Source organism: Otolemur garnettii, unplaced genomic scaffold (genome assembly GCF_000181295.1).
Source record: "Otolemur garnettii isolate 467f Iridium unplaced genomic scaffold, OtoGar3 scaffold00091, whole genome shotgun sequence".
NCBI classification, from domain to species: Eukaryota; Metazoa; Chordata; class Mammalia; order Primates; family Galagidae; genus Otolemur; species Otolemur garnettii.
Genome location: NW_003852486.1, coordinates 6,747,184 through 6,763,268, shown reverse-complemented (window position 1 = coordinate 6,763,268; position 16,085 = coordinate 6,747,184). Strand labels below are relative to the sequence as shown.

Here is a 16,085-nt window from a genome sequence, read left to right as displayed (position 1 = left end):
TTTTTTTTTTTGCTGGGGCTGGGTTTGAACCTGCCACCTCTGGCATATGGGGCCAGCGCCTTATTCCTTTGAGCCACAGGCACCTCCTTCAACATGAATTTCATTACCTTTGTTCTTGCCTTTGTTTCTCTGATTTTAGTTTGTTGGCATGGAACAGAAAATGAAGAGACATCTGCACCTTCTATAGAAGGACTGTCACGGGTTGGAAGTCTGAAGGCAGGTCCATCTACCGAGAATACTCACCCCTGTGAGATGTGTGTGCCAATCCTGACAGATATTTTATATCTGGCTGATCCACCTGAGCAGATACCGTACTTGATTGGGGCATGTGCGATCTTTCACCAGAATCAGAAGCAGTACAGTACAGAGAAACCATTGAAAAGGGATACAGACAAGCACTGTCTATCCCATGTGTCAGGGAAGCCCTTCATCACTGGGGAGTTGGGGAAGGACTTCCCAGCCACACTGGACCTTCTCCAGCCCCAGGCTATTCCCAACTTTGAGAAGGCAAATGAGTATGAGGAGGCTTTTCACACTGCAGTAGGTCATTACAAGTGGGACGAATGCAGAAAACTTTCTAACCACAAAGGTACTTTGGTTCACCGAAAAGTCTGTCCTGGAAAAAGGCTTTATGAATCTAGCAAATGTGGGAAAGCTTACTGCTGTGAGTACTCAATTGTTCCGCTCCAGAGAGTCCACAATGGAGAAAGGCCATATGAGTGCAGTGAATGTGGGAAATGCTTTAGCCAAATGTCTCACCTAAATGACCATCAGAGAATCCACACTGGAGAAAGGCCTTATGTGTGTGGTCAGTGTGGAAAATCATTTAGTCAAAGAGCTACCCTCATTAAACATCACAGAGTTCACACTGGAGAAAGGCCTTATGAGTGTGGCAAATGTGGGAAATCATTTAGCCAGAGTTCTAACCTTATTGAACACTGCAGAATTCACACTGGAGAAAGGCCTTACGAGTGCAATGAATGTGGAAAAGCCTTTGGGTCCAAATCCACTCTTGTTCGGCACCAGAGAACTCATACAGGAGAAAAGCCTTATGAATGTGGTGAATGTGGGAAATTCTTTACACAAAGCCACAGCCTGCTGGAACACCGGATAATTCACACTGGAGCAAGGCCATATGAGTGTGGCCAATGTGGGAAATCATTTAGCCTAAAGTATGGTCTCATTCAGCATCAGTTAATTCACAGTGGAGCTAGGCCTTTTGAGTGTGACCAGTGTGGAAAATCATTTAGCCAAAGAACCACCCTCAATAAACACTACAAAGTTCACACTGCAGAAAGGCCTTATGTGTGTGAAGAATGTGGGAAAGCTTTTATGTTCAAATCTAAACTCGTTCGGCACCAGAGAACTCACACTGGAGAAAGGCCTTTTGAGTGCAGTGAGTGTGGGAAATTTTTTAGGCAAAACTATACCCTGGTTGAACACCAGAAAATTCACACTGGATTAAGGCCTTATGACTGTGGCCAGTGTGGAAAATCCTTTATCCAGAAGTCTGGCCTTATTCAACACCAGGTGGTTCACACTGGAGAAAGGCCTTATGAGTGTGGCAAATGTGGAAAATCATTTACACAACACTCTGGCCTCATTCTCCACCGAAAATCTCACACCTTGGAAAGGCCCCATTAAAGCTGCAAACACCAAAAAGCATTCAGCCCAGGGTCTGACATTGTTTAACTCCTGAAACTCCACACTTGAGAAAGGTCTTAGACTTGCAGGAACGTGCTGTCTCTTTAAGTATTCTAGCACTACTGAGCCTCTGTGAGGGACCCATCTGCCTGAAGTTGAACTTTATACTTTAAGACCTACAAAGGGATGAGATTCCCCATGAGGTCCAGGTGTGTATAAAGCTTACAGTAGCTGCATGTTCTAAACTGCTTGAGGCCCTTGCTTCAGTCAAATCACTGCCAGTTTCTCTGATAGTAGCCATCTCCCCTCAATCACCCTTCACAATGGGCATTGGTCACCTTGAAATACTAAGGCATGGCAGGCTTCTGTGCTCATTTCTTGGAGGAAATCGTGAGCAGTCTGCGTCTTTAGAGAGAATTCATTCCTTTTTCTAACTGATGTAAAGCATGTATCTGTTCCATTTTGGGCCAGGTAGATACAATCTGGGTTCTCTTAGAGCAGTGGTTCTCAACCTGTGGGTCAAGACCCATAGGAACTGTAAGGGTTGCAGCATTAGGAAAGTTGAGAACCACTGTCTTAGAGGTTTATGTGGAAGGCTTTCTTTCATGGAAATCCTCACATGACACTTGGTAATTTTTCTAGTCTCCAAGTCACTACTGGTAATCGGCTGCTTCACATTGCTCTGGCCTGTGCACTAATAAACGCCTTATTGTTAAATCTACCTGTGTTCTTGGGTTTCATTTACTGTGTGGAGTGGCTGGAAAACAAAGTTGGGCTTTTTTTCTTTTGTTTTTGAGACAGATTCTCAAGCTGTTGCCCTAGGTAGAGTGCTGTAGCATCATAGCTCACAGCCTCCAAATCAGGTTCCAGTTATCCTCTTGCCTCAGTTTCTCTGTTTTTAGTAGAGATGGGGGTCTTGCTTTTGTTCAGTCTAGTCTCGTACTCGTGAGCTCAAGCAGTCAACCCACCTTGGCTTCCCAAAGTGTTAGGATTCTAGGCATGAGCCACCACACCAGGCCTAAAGTTGGGGTTTGTTTGTATGAAGAAATGGAAAGTTTGTGGGGCCCCCAATTTTGTGGGATTTTGTAGGAAAAGTAAGATGCCAGTAGTTCTAGTTTTGGTTGAATTTGTCTTGGTGCCCAACACCTAAGAAACAATAGAGGTCTAATTTGTGGCCCTGATACTTTTAATTTTTTTAGAGACAGAGTTTCACTTTGTCACACTTGGTAGAGTGCTGTGGCATCACAGCTCACAGCAACCTCCAACTCCTGAGCTTAGGCAATTCTCTTGCCTCAGCCTCCCAAGTAGTTGGGACTACAGGCGCCCGCCACAATGCCCAGCTATTTTTTTGTTGCAGTTTGGCCAGGGTTGGGTTTGAACCCACCATCAGTATATGGGGCCAGTGCCCTACCAGCTGAGCCACATAAAAGATACTTTTATCTTTGATAAAAACCCATGGTTACCCCTTAGGAGTAGGATGGTTGTTAACACAAACCCTAGTACCTCAGGGAATTGGATGAATTTCTTGCAAGCTGTCACATAATTGCTCAGCACTGTTGAGGAGAAGCTTTTCCCCAGGTTCTGCAAAGGAGCCATGTGCCCTGATGTCCATAACTTCATAGATGGTATTACTCATGAGCCAGTGGGAACCAGGTATGAGCCACAATTGGTATAAAAATATTGGGCATGATTAATAGGGAGTGGAGGAGCTAGTAGCAAAACAAATGAGCCTCTGATAAAAGTACATGCATGCATGGCTCTGCGCCTATAGCTCAAGTGGCTAAGTTGCCAGCCACATACTTCAGAGCTGGCAGGTTCAAATCTAGCCCAGGCCTGCCAAACAACAATGCCAGCTACAACCAAAAAATAGCCAGGCATTGTGGTGGGCGCCTGTAGTCCCAGCTACTTGGGAGGCCAAGGCAAGAGAATCCCTTAAGCCCAGGAGTTGGAGGCTGCTGTGAGCTGTGATGTCACTGCACTCTACCCAGGGTGACAGATTGAGGCTCTGTCTTAAAAAAAAAAAAAAAAGCACATGCACACATACAGTTACTGGCCGCATCTTTTATTTTCATGACAAGCACAATCACACAATCTCCATATACTAAGTATGACAATGCAGATATAGCCTGGATTGGAGGGAAAGTCCCATTGTTCTCCAGTCAGGATGAAGGGTTGATATGGTTCAGAGCAAGGAGCAGGGTGCACACCTTGGCATAACCTACAGGCTCACACAGGATGGTTTATTGTGAAGGAGGACATGTCACAGGGAGAGAATTACAGGGAGCCAGGATAGCAGAACTCTTGACTCTGAAATGGCAGCAAGGATTTTCCCTTTGCCAGTTACACTATGTCCAGAGGCAGAGTCCCTCTCTCCCGTTTTCCCCCGGTTGAGTTTAACACTCAGAAGTCCTGGGTCTCTCTGTGCCTTTCTTTGTGACCAAACAATAGGTAATAGGGTTTTTTTTTGTTGTTGTTGTTGTTTTTAAGAGAGAGTCTCACTTTGTCGCCCTCAGTAGAGTATTGTGGTGTCATCATAACTCAAAAGAACTTCAAACTTCTGGGTTCAAGCGATCCTCTTGCTTCAGCCTTCCTAGTAGCTGGGACAACAGGCACCCACCACAACTTCTGGTTATTTTTTAGAGACAGGATCTCACTCTTGCTCAGGTTAGTCTTGAACTCCCGAGCTCAAGAAATCCACGTACCTCTGCCTCCCAGAGTGCCAGGGAGGTGTAAGCCACAGCACTGGCCCCCAAAATAAGTTCTAATATCCAATAGCCCGAGGGCAAATTGCTGCCTCTGACCATAACCTTCACCTGGTAGACATGTGTTCATTTGGACTTGGCCCAGAGGATTCTGTATGAGACTAGAGAACCTAGTCTTGCTGGGTAAGCCACATGGGTGATCCTACCCCTCCTCTTATTTGAGTAGCATTCCAGGGCATTGGGCAATCTTCAATTTGATGTTCTTTAGAACAACTAAAACAGTGAGGCTTTATTTGTATTTCTTGTCTTTCTATAGAAACAATGTGGCCGAAGACTTGCTGGTACCTTCAGTGAATTTTATTAAGGAACAGTTATCATAGTCTACAAAATTTGGAAATTTTTAAAAGATGAACTTAGTGGCAAGGCGCATTGAAATGGGCAGGTTCTCAGTCTGCCTCCCCCCTCCTCCCTCCCCCCAGAGTCGACCCTAGGAATGGGACAAGTTCCCAGCTCGACTCCCTCCTCCTCCTTCCCCCTCAGAGGTGGAAGACTTTGAGGTTGTTGTGAGCTGTGACATCACAGCACTCTACCAAGGGCAGCATAATGAGACTCTTGTCTTGAAGAAAAGAAAAAAACCCATCTAGGCCAAACTGGTGGCTTACACCTATAATCCTAGCACTCTGGGAGGCTGAGGCAGGGGGATTGCTTGAGTTCACAGGTTCCAGACAATCCTGAGCTATAGAAAGACCTCCTCTCTAAAAATAGCCGGGTGGGACCAGGCAAGGTTACTCATGCCTATAATCCTAGAACTCTGGGAGGCCAAGGTGGGTGGATTGCCTGAGCTTACAGGTTCAAGACCAGCCTGAGCCAGAGCGAGACCTCACCTCTAAAAAATAATAGCTAGGCATTGTGGTGGGATAAGGTGACCAGACGTCCCGCTTTTTAACAATTTGTCCTGTGTCCTGTGGCATTTTTAAAAAGTCCTGATTTTTGGAAAGAATGCATGGCAAGCTAGGGAACAGCGGGAGAATGGGAAGGGAATAGAGGGTTTTCGGCTACCATGTGGCTAGTTCACCAGGATTTGAGTTTTATATTATTTTTGTTAATTTTATAATGTTAAACTTTAATAACAACAAATAATTGTTGAGAACTGATTATTGAGAACTGCTTATCAAACTTCGCATTGTTGATCAGTTGTTAGAATTCGACCACAATTGTTTGGACTTAATGAACAATGGCATTTTTTGGCATTGGCAACAATGAAAACATTTTGTAACTGTCTCTCAGACTATACACATTGTACTGGGTGCTAGTGCTAGTTAAACAAGTGATGTCAACAAATCAGCTATTCAGATAATTTAGGTAAGTAATTATTTATTTCATGAATTTAGTAGACAGTATTCATATTATTTATATTTTATAGTGATGGCAAAAAGTCTAGCGCCGGCCTTGAAAGTGCCACTTACAATTTACGAGGTATCATTATTAAAAATATATATTGATAAGGAAAAGGTTAAATCTTCGGCATCAGCAAAAATCACAACAGAGAACAAATGTTTAGAAATATTTCATCATTTTGAAACAAACCATGTTCCATACAATAATGCACTAAAAATTGTGGGATAAGCGCTGTCCTTACCAGGAACTAATGCTATGACTGAACGTGTTTTTTCCTACGGTAAATAAAGTGTGGACATCAGAAAAATCACAATTAAGTGTTGAGACTTTGAAAGCCATTTTATGTGTGAAATATAATTTAACAAATTCTTGTGAAAAATTTCATGACCTTTTAAACAACGACAGCAATCTACTAAAAACAATTCACTCAAATGAGAAATATGCCAAAGAATAAAATACTATACATAATTTCTTTAAATGTATATTTGTAAATTGTACTTATGTTGAAATTTAAAAAAAATTACAATACTATTTTTGCATTCAATGAAAATTTTTGTTGCTCCATATAGACCAAATTTTTAATTAAGGACCCCCCTCCCCCCATCAATGGTATCCCACTTTACCAATGTTAAAATCTGGTCACCTTATAATATAATGTTAAAAATCTGGTCACCTAATTTAGTATTGTTCACCAATATTGCACTTGGTTGAGTCAGAATATTCAGTTTTAAGTTCTGATCTCAGTGCAGAGCTGCTCAATGGCAATTACTTTGTAGAAATCATAAGTCCTATAGGAGATGTTAACATGAACATTATAGATATACTGATACAAAGATGACTCAAACTGGGGTTGTTTTTTTTTTTTTAAGAGACAGAATCTCATTTTTTCGCCCTGGGTAGAGTGCCATGGCATCACAGCTCACAGCAATCTCCAGCTCTTGGGTTTAGGCAATTCTTATGCCTCAGCCTCCCAAGTAGCTGGGACTACAGGTGCCAGCCACAGTGCCTGGTTAATTTTGTTGTTGTTGCAATTTGATCAGGGCCAGGCTTGAACCTACCATCCTTGGTATATGGGGTTGAGACCTCCTCACTGAGCCACTGGCACTGCCCAGATGACTCAAACTGTTTAGCTCCACTGTCCCTCTGAGTCAAGCTTGCAGTCTACATGTTAAATACCTTCCTCATAGTCTCTCTTCCATTCCCTAGTGAAGTCAGAAAAATCCACTTTCTCGCAGTGAGCAAACTCTGTATAGCAAAATAAATTTCCAACAGGAAATAGATATCCTATTTGGAGCAGAGTTAGTGAGACTTGAGCCTGTCATTTAAGATTTTTGTCCCCACTTACTCAACTCACAAAATAATTTTCCTAACTCAAGAAAGTCTTATAGTATGGGCTCTTCCCACTTCAAATAAACTTTTCTTCCTACATTTAAACGGTTTGACATCTCATGCTCTACTCTGTGCATTTACATTTCCTCAGGTCTCAGGTCTGTGTAAGCTGCTGGAATCCTGTGTCTGAAATTGGATACGCATGGAGAGAGAGCCTCAAAAATCTGCATGGTCACCAGGGTGTTTGTTGGAAAACTGAGGTGGGTTTGTGCAGAGTGAGATTCCTCAAGGTCAGACAGAGAATTGCTGGGCTGAGAACTGTTTGGAGGTTGCATGGGTTACCTGTTTCACCCATTCTGGGTTATATTAGAATCCTGAGGAAACAGAGAGCAGGCACCTCCCTGGACAGCTTGAGCTTTCCGTGGAGACCCCAGAAAGACTCCATGTTAGCAGTAAAATCACAACCTACTATACACGCTCTATTCCCAGATGGGCAATGGCAGCAGTTTGTGGGGTCAGAAGGGGTTGTGGGCAGCGTTGACTCCCCAGCTGCCTGCACCCAGGCTGCCACCCCCAATCTCTCCCCTATAAGGGCTTCTTACCCTCTGAACTCTATTCAAATATTTTTCAACTTTCTCTTTCCTCTCTTTCTAACTCTAGATCTCCTGCTAGTGTTCAGCGCCAGAAGGGTTCTCCAGGGCTTTGGGCTAGTTTTCCAGACACACAGTCTTCTGGCGGAAGTTGGGCTTGAAGCCACAGCTGCCCTCCTGGTCCGCAGCAGGCCTCGCTCTGAAGGACTCAGGTTCAGGACACGCGCCTGGCGGGTCCTCCGTGCATCACTCGTGAGATTAGGGGTTCAACTAGGTTCCTTGCGGGACGTGGTCAGCTCTTTTCCTCTGCTGACCCGCGTGGTACAGGGGAGCGGGCCAGTGTGGGCGGAATCTGCAGATCGGATGATGCCGGTGGTCCAGGAGTGGGAGACAGTGGAGCGTGAAGCCCAGGAACACGCTGGAAGCGTTTCAGCACCGCTGCGGCGGCCGCGTAGGGCCCTCCCCTCGGGTCGAATCCCCGTGGCCGCCCCTTTTCCGCAGCAGCCGGATCCCGACAGTCTCAGCACTGAGAGGACTGCACCGAGATCTCCGGCGGCCTGGCTCCTTCAGGCCTCTCTGCAGGGCTGGCCGGCCCCCGTCGCCTTCGGTGCTCGTGTCTCCAGGCCTCCGGGCCGAGGGCCTCATCCTGATCCAGCCAGGAAGTTGTCCTACACCCGGACCAGCCCCCGCGCCCGCTGCCTGCTAGCCGAGTCCCCGCCCGTCCCAGGGACCCCGGGAGGCGCACAACACAATGGGCTGCGACCCGACCCGGCGCCTTCTGGAGCTGGTTCTCCGCCTGGGGAGTTGTGGAGGTCGTGGAGCGGCTCCCAGACTCGGGGCGGCCTCGGGACACTTGGCGGGGCGCGTTGGGGCCCCTTGCGCGACCCAGTCAGTCCTGGCTGGATAGGTCTCGTACTCCGCCGCCTCAGCCGCGGGCGCTAGAGAAGACCAGGCACCTTCGAGTCTGCAGAGGTTGGACGCACGCCGAGACCAAGCTACTCTGTGGGATTGCGCGTCCTTGTGGGTCCGCAGCCTTTGGAAGCATCTGAGCATCATCCCTCGGCCCATCATGTAGATCTCAGCCGCAGACAAGACCTCTGGACAATTGTCCCTCCTGGGAAGAAGCCTATCCCCTTCCCGACCCCTGGAAATTGGCACCCGGATTTCCCGCGCCCTTCGCAGGGCCGCTCTAGCTTTGTTTCTCCAGGTGGAAGTTTCCTTTCTTTCCGCCGCGGACGGGGGAACTACATTACCCAGAAGGCTCTGCCCAAGCCGCAAAGACGCTGAGCCAATGAACGGCCGGAACAGGTCATTTTCGCGTTTGAAGCAAAGGTTGGGGCGGGACTTCCGGTATCTCTCAAGTGGCGGTCGTTTTAGCCCTAGTCTGTTTCACCCACGCCTTCAGAGCTTGGCTGCACTTTGTAGGGCCGAAGGTGAGAGAGCGGGAACGTGCGAGGGAAGCATCCTCCCTGCTGCACAGCTGCTGATCTGAAAGGCAGCGGCATTGGTGGTGACGACTGTGCCCGGATTCCTGCAGGGTCGCCCGCCGGCTCCTGACTCTGAGTCTTCCGCAGACTGATGGCGGCCGCGCTGAGGGACTTGGCAAAGGTAAGGGCTGCGTCATCTGGGTTTCACCTGCCTTCGCCTCATCCCATTCTAAACCCCAGTGAGGGGTACCTTCTCGGATTTCTGCAGTTCAGATCTTCCTGTTCAGTACAGCATGGGCCCTCATTACAGCGTATATGTAGAGACCCTCATTACAGCGTCAGCGTGATGAGCTGTGGGAGGATGTAATGGGCAGAAAGTCTGATGTAACATAAATGGTGGATATTGAGTCAGGACCATTCACGCCTGGAATGCCAAAGTGAGTTTTACCCTCGTTTTCAGGACGCTGAAAACGTGCCCAGGATTGTGCAAACATAAAAGATTGTGCCCAGAAGAGACAGAGTTAGGCTTTCGAAAAACTGGTCGAAGTTAGAACATTCTAGAACGGGATAACACTGAGGCACAGGGAGCTTGATTCCTTGTGCAAAGTCTCAGAGCTGCTGAGAGTGAGCACTAATGAATGACTGGAGCACTGGAGCTCAGAAATAATACAGGCGTCCCCAAGTCACCTGACTCTAGCCTGTACAGGAGTACAGGCATTTCTTTTCTTTTTTCTTTCTTTTTTTTTGTAGAGACAGAGTTTCACTTTATCGCCTATGGTAGAGTGGCGTGGCGTTACACAGCTCACAGCAACCTCCAATTTCTGGGCTTAGGCGATTCCTTTGCCTCAGCCTCCTGAGTAGCTGAGACTACAGGCACCTGCCACAAAGCCTGGCTATTTTTTTGTTGTTGTCATTGTTGTTTAGTGGGCTGGGCCGTGTTCCAACTCGCCAGCCTTGGTGTATGTGGCCTGCGCCATAACCACTGAGCTACAGGTGCAGAGCTGGGAATTTCTTAATTTGCAGAGTCCTACCGTGGTCACCTGCCTCTCATGACCTTTCTCTTTCCACAGGTTCCCATAACTACAGAAGCACATATGGACCTAACAAAGGTGAGTGGAGCATTTCCCAGGCTCTCATTGGCCCTGACCTCAAGTCATAGTTTTTTTCCTTGGATATCTTTTGCCCCTCATCCAGTCCTTGGAGCTAAGAACATTTAACAATCCCCAAGCCTGAGATCCTGATTCTGGATAGTAATTCCTATTGCTGGTAGATGATGGAATGGAATGAAGTGTGAAAGGTTGTCTGGGGCATAGTTACCAGAATGTGTAAATGCTTGGAAGTGAGGCTGAGCTGGTTCAGGGAAATCTATTTCCTTTTTTTTCCTGTGGGAACTGGGAGCAGCAGGGCAGGATTTGGGCTTGGGATGGCTCTGAGAAATTGAGTGTCTATTCTGTAGGTGATGGGAGCAGTGGGAGGTTTAGAGAAGAGGGTGGAAATTATCTGACAATGATCTCATCAAGCACCCTGTTAGCCATAGCTTAGAGATTACTCTGTGGGTTGTTAGAATATTGATAGGAAGATCAGGGGGACTAGAGTAGGTTAGGTGAATGTTAATAGTGGCTGAACCAATGTGGGGGCTGTGGAGGTGGAAGAAGTGGTTGAATTCTGGATCATTTTTTAAAATTAGAGCTGCTTGAATTTTCAGATTTTGAGAGTAAGAGAGGGAAAGGTAGCAGTCAAGCTTTACTCCAGGCTTTTTAGGTTTAGCATCTGGAAGGATGGAAGCTCCATCAACTAGGATGTAAAGTTAGAGTTAGGATGTAACTCTCCTCATCCTAGGATGTTTACTAGGATGTTAAGTAGAGTTAGTTTTTATTGGGTATATTAGAAGTTTTGTTTCTAACTGTTTTTACAGTCTGAGATGTTCCAAAGAACAATTAAGGAGACATCAAGTGGGTAAGTGGCCACATAGATTGAGAATTCTGGGGAGCCGTTTAAGATGGAGAAATCCAAAAAGTGGTGGCCAGTGTTTGACACAGGATATGACTATGGGTTATAAGTAGGAGTGGGAATCTTGGTCATGAATGTTATGAATAGCCCAGAAAAGGAAAGATGGGAGCTATCACTGGGTTTCATGATGAGACACCTAGGTAGAGGTGGGGAGCATCATAAACAATGATGGGAGAGATGTGGCCATGGGAATGGTATAGGAAAGAGGATGACCTAGCAGGAGATCAAGGCTTCCAGTGCATAAGGAATATAAGACAAACACAGAGACACAGGAATAATTGATAGAAGATGACACTGAGACCAGATGTGATGAACTGTGTCCCTAAAAAATTTGAATGCTTAAATCCTAATTTCAGTCTAATGGTATTTGAAGGTATAGCCTTTGGGAGATAATTAGGTCATGAGGATGGAGCCTTCATGAATGAGATTAGTAAGTGACCTTAAAAGAAGTCAGAGGACTAGCTAGTACTCTTTCCACCAAACAAGGGTACAAGAAGTTAACAGTCTGCAACATAGAAGGGAGGCCTTATTAGGACCTGAGCATGCTGACACTCTGATCTTGTACTTTCAGCCTCTAGTTCTGTGAGAAATAATTTTTTGCTGTTGATCAGCCACTCAAGCTAAGATGCCAGGACTAGTACTTATTCACCATACTTCCAGGATGTTGCTGTCCAGGGGCTGGGGTGGGGGAGATTTCAGTAAAGTTAAGTGGATAGGTTTAGGAGCACAGGCCTTCATCTTTATGAGTCATTGAGTCTGGGATAAGGAGCCGCTGAGGCCACTGGTTTTTTTGAGACAGAGACTCAAGCTGTCCCCCTGGGTGGAGTGCTGTGGCATCACAGCTCACAGCAACCTCCAACTCCTGGGCTCAAGCAAGTCTCCTGCCTCAGCCTCCCAAGTAGCTGGGACCACAGGCGCCCACTACAATGCCCAGCTATTTTTTGGTTGTAGCCATCATTGTTGTTTGGCGGGCCCGGGCTGGATTTGAACCTACCACCTTAGGTGTATGTGGTTGGTGCCTTAGCCACTTGAGCCACAGGCGCTGAGCCAAGGCCCCTGGTTTTGAATGAGGGTTAAGAGGTAAGAGAATGGCTGTGACTGGTGAGGGGATGTCATGTGCAGCACAAGTGGAAGAGGACCATGGGCCCAAGCAGTTCTTGGTGGCTGAGGTTGAGGCAAAGAACAGAGTCAGGCAAGGAGGCCTTCAGAATAGGATGAGGGCTGTCTCTGACAGTAAGGAACCATTAGAGGATTGGATAGCATTGAACTCTGTCTCAACTTGTCAAATACTTTCTGCATGCCTTGTCCTAAGTTAACATGTAGGAAGACCAAGAAGATGCCAATGGTATGGAGCAGCTAGTTGGTGGTGGCTGTGAGAGTGATACTTGATGATCGGTCCAAACAGTGATGTGCATGTGGAAAGGGAGAATGAATTGAAGGACTCAGATTCCTAGCATTGAAGAGATTAGAGGTGAAAGATGAACGCACATTTGGTGGTGTCTGAGGGGCACCATCTGAAGGACTCTTGTGGAACAGACTGACAAAAAAAGATAAGACCCTACATGCCAGGCCCAAAGTTTAGAGGTTGTTTCCCTGCCTACCTGTTAGAGCTAGGGGAGGACACAGTGATCTTTAGGACCATGAGAGAGTGATGAACCTCAGTGGCACCAAGGTCTGTATTTCCTCTGAGATAGAGACGTAGGGAGGAGAGGGAGCAGTGGATGGATGGATGGATGGATGAACCTGATTGTGGAGTGACCTGTCTCTATCATGACAGGGCTGTGTGACCTTTGAGGATGTCAACATTTACTTCTCACAGGAAGAGTGGGAACTTCTTGATGAGGATCAGAGGCTCCTGTACCTTGAAGTGATGCTGGAGAACTTTGCGCTTGTAGCCTCACTGGGTAAGGCCTTTGCACCAACTCCAATATCCTGGTCTCTATTCTGTTTTCTTCAAGACACCAACTCCAGTATCCTGGTCTCTATTCTGTTTTCTTCACCCTTTCCACAGCCAGACCTTGGACTCTGCTAACTTACCCACTTGCCCAGGATATGTGCTGTGGGTACCAGCCCTGAGCTGTCCTGCCCCAAGCATCCTTCTCCATCAGCAACCCTAACAACAGCTGCTGTAGGTTGTCTGGGAGGCAGGTGTCTTGTGATCAACTGAATAGATCTCCTCTTATTTGCCCTCTCCCTGGTTGGGTGACTGTGCCCAGATTCATGAGATTATGTGTTCCAAGTTCTCCTGCCTCTGTAAGCTGACGTTTTCTTGTGGGTGCTAGTGTTACAATTGCAGTTATTATCATGGTCTATAGTTAGGGGAACCATGGGCTGTTTTTACCCACCCTTCCTTCTAGGTTTTTAATTTTCTTTCCTATGGGCTATTATATTCCAGATTGCTGTGTCATGTCAGTGCTGAGCACACACATTTTTTGTTTACTATAGGACGTGCTTCACACAGGTCCCACATACTTAGACAGTTTAGGGTGTGGTGGGAAACTTGGTTCTTCATAGGGTCAATATGGCTTCACAGGAGGCCTTTTAAGTGGTAACTAGGGGAAAGCATGATATCTGGGCTATTTTCAAATCGCATAAGGAACCTGTCCTGTGTTCACTACTATTTGAATGCATGTACCACCAGCCAGGCCTCATTTCTACATTTTCTTCCCCATATTTGAAACTTTTCTCTTATTTTATGTGATGTTTAGCACCTGGCTACCTCCACCTTTCTGGCTCTGCAATGTTTTCCAACATTCATATATACATAATGCCACATGAAGTATGCACATGTGATGACATAAACCTCAACATTTGCTACTCAGTTTCAACTGGATTTTCCTGGGTTTGGGCACAACCAAACTTCTGCACAACATGCAGGTGTCACTAGAAGACAGGGTCCTACTGAAGACCATGTGATAAGTTTTAGGGACTTGGAGGCTATTCAAGGATAACTTTAGAAGAGTGATTTAGAGATATTGTCTCTTCCCATCCTCTATCCTCTCCATATAGTGAGCCTCCCCTCTTTGATTTTTAGAGGCCTAGTATTTCTAAGTAACCCTGTCCCCAGTTCCCTTGTTCTCAGAACAAAGCCATAGAATCATTCCTTTGGTGTGTACATAATTGGGCCTCCCACTAAGCTTAGTCAACATGGATTTTATCAGCATTTCTCTGCTTTCAGGTTGTGGGCATGGAACAGAGGATGAAAAGATATCTTCTGAACAGACTGTTTCTGCAGGAGTGTCACAGTCTAATACAGATCTGTCCACCCAGAATGTTCACCCCTGTGAAATGTGTGTACCAATTCTGAAAGATATTTTGCTTTTGGCTGATTTAGCTGGACAGAAACCATACATGGTTGGAGCATGTGCAAACTGTCAGCACCAGAAGCAGCACAGTGCAAAAAAGCCCTTGAAGATGGATATGGACAAACCCTTTTATGAGAAGCCCTGCTTGTTCTGTGCATCAGGGAAGCCCTTCCCCAGTTGGGAAATTCAGAAGGACCTCCCAGCCATGTTGGAGCTTCTAAGGTCCCTGGCCTTTCCCAAAAGTGAGGAGCCCAAGAAAGTTGCTGAGTGTGGGAAAGATGATCACAGGCAGAAAAATTATGACAAATCAGACAAATGTGGGAAAGCTTCCAGGCACAAACATAGCCCTGTTTACCGCACAAGAGCCTGCACTGGGAAAAAGCTTTATGAGTGTAGCAAATGTGGGAAAACTTTCCGTGGCAAGTACTCACTTGTTCAACACCAGAGAGTCCATACTGGAGAAAGGCCTTGGGAGTGCAATGAATGTGGTAAGTTCTTTAGCCAAACCTCCCACCTGAATGATCATCGGAGAATCCACACTGGAGAAAGGCCTTATGAGTGTAGTGAATGTGGGAAATTCTTTAGACAAAACTCCAGCCTTGTTGACCATCAGAAAATTCACACTGGAGCAAGGCCTTACGAGTGTAGTCAGTGTGGTAAATCCTTTAGCCAAAAAGCTACCCTTGTTAAACACCAAAGAGTTCACACTGGAGAAAGGCCTTATAAGTGTGGTGAATGTGGGAATTCCTTTAGTCAAAGTGCCATTCTTAATCAACACCGAAGAATTCACACTGGAGCAAAGCCTTATGAATGTGGCCATTGTGGGAAATCCTTTAGCCAAAAAGCTACCCTCATTAAACACCAGAGAGTTCACACTGGAGAAAGGCCTTATAAGTGTGGTGAATGTGGGAAATCTTTTAGTCAGAGTTCCATCCTTATTCAACACCGGAGAATTCATACTGGAGCAAGGCCTTATGAGTGTGACAAATGTGGAAAGTCCTTTAGCCAAAAGTCTGGCCTCATTCAACACCAGGTGGTTCACACTGGAGAAAGGCCTTATGAGTGTGACAAATGTGGGAATTCATTTAGCCAATGCTCCAGCCTCATTCACCACCAAAAATGTCACAACATGTGAGAGGGCTCATAAGTGCAGTAAATGTAGAAAAGCCTTTCACTCAAGTTCTAACGTTTAGCTCCTGAAAGTCCACACTTGAGAAAGGTCTTAGACCTGCAGGGAATGTGCTATCATTTTAGGTATTCTAGCATTACTGAGCCTTTGTGTGGGAGCCATCAGCCTGAAGTTGAACCTCATACTTCCAGACCTTCAAAGGGATGAGATATGTGTGAGGCATACAGTAGGTGCGCTGCATGTTCTAGATTGCTTGAGGCCCTTGCCACAGTTAAATCATTGCCAGTTTGTCTGATAGAAGTCATCTCCCTTCTACCACCTTGCACATTGAGCATCAGTCATCCTGAAATGCTAAAGCATAGCAAGCTTCTGTGCTCATTTCCTGGAGGAAATCATGGGCAATCTGAGCCTTTAGGGGGAATTTATTCCTTGTTTTGGGCTGATTAAAGCAAAGATTTGATCCAGTTTTGGTCAGTTGGACCCAGCCTGGTTATGCTAAACTCTGTAACAATGCAAATACATTGTGGCATTAGGAAGTTTGAGAACCACTG

The 16,085-nt window shown here is 46.0% G+C and overlaps 2 protein-coding genes across 3 annotated transcripts in view; both read left to right on the top strand.

Moving 5' to 3' along the window:
* The window catches only part of LOC100944858 (zinc finger protein 416-like), a 9,893-nt gene extending 7,528 nt beyond the window's left edge, over positions 1-2,365 (top strand). Inside the window, exon 4 of the mRNA XM_012808560.2 lies at positions 140-2,365. Within this exon, the coding sequence (XP_012664014.1) occupies positions 140-1,644 (1,505 nt within the window). The 3' untranslated portion in view covers positions 1,645-2,365. The remainder of the gene's footprint in view (positions 1-139) is intronic.
* Positions 1-15,763, top strand: part of ZIK1 (zinc finger protein interacting with K protein 1) — a 23,210-nt gene extending 7,447 nt beyond the window's left edge. The window contains exons 2-5 of one of the 2 annotated variants that reach the window (XM_012808561.2): positions 8,857-8,870; positions 10,177-10,199; positions 12,878-13,004; positions 14,279-15,763. In XM_012808561.2, coding sequence (XP_012664015.1) covers positions 10,185-10,199; positions 12,878-13,004; positions 14,279-15,540 — 1,404 coding nt within the window. In that variant the 5' untranslated portion in view covers positions 8,857-8,870; positions 10,177-10,184 and the 3' untranslated portion in view covers positions 15,541-15,763. Of the gene's footprint in view, positions 1-8,856; positions 8,871-10,161; positions 10,200-12,877; positions 13,005-14,278 lie in introns of those variants that run through there. The other variant, XM_023516499.1, reaches the window with a different exon arrangement.
* The last annotated feature ends 322 nt before the right edge of the window (positions 15,764-16,085 follow it).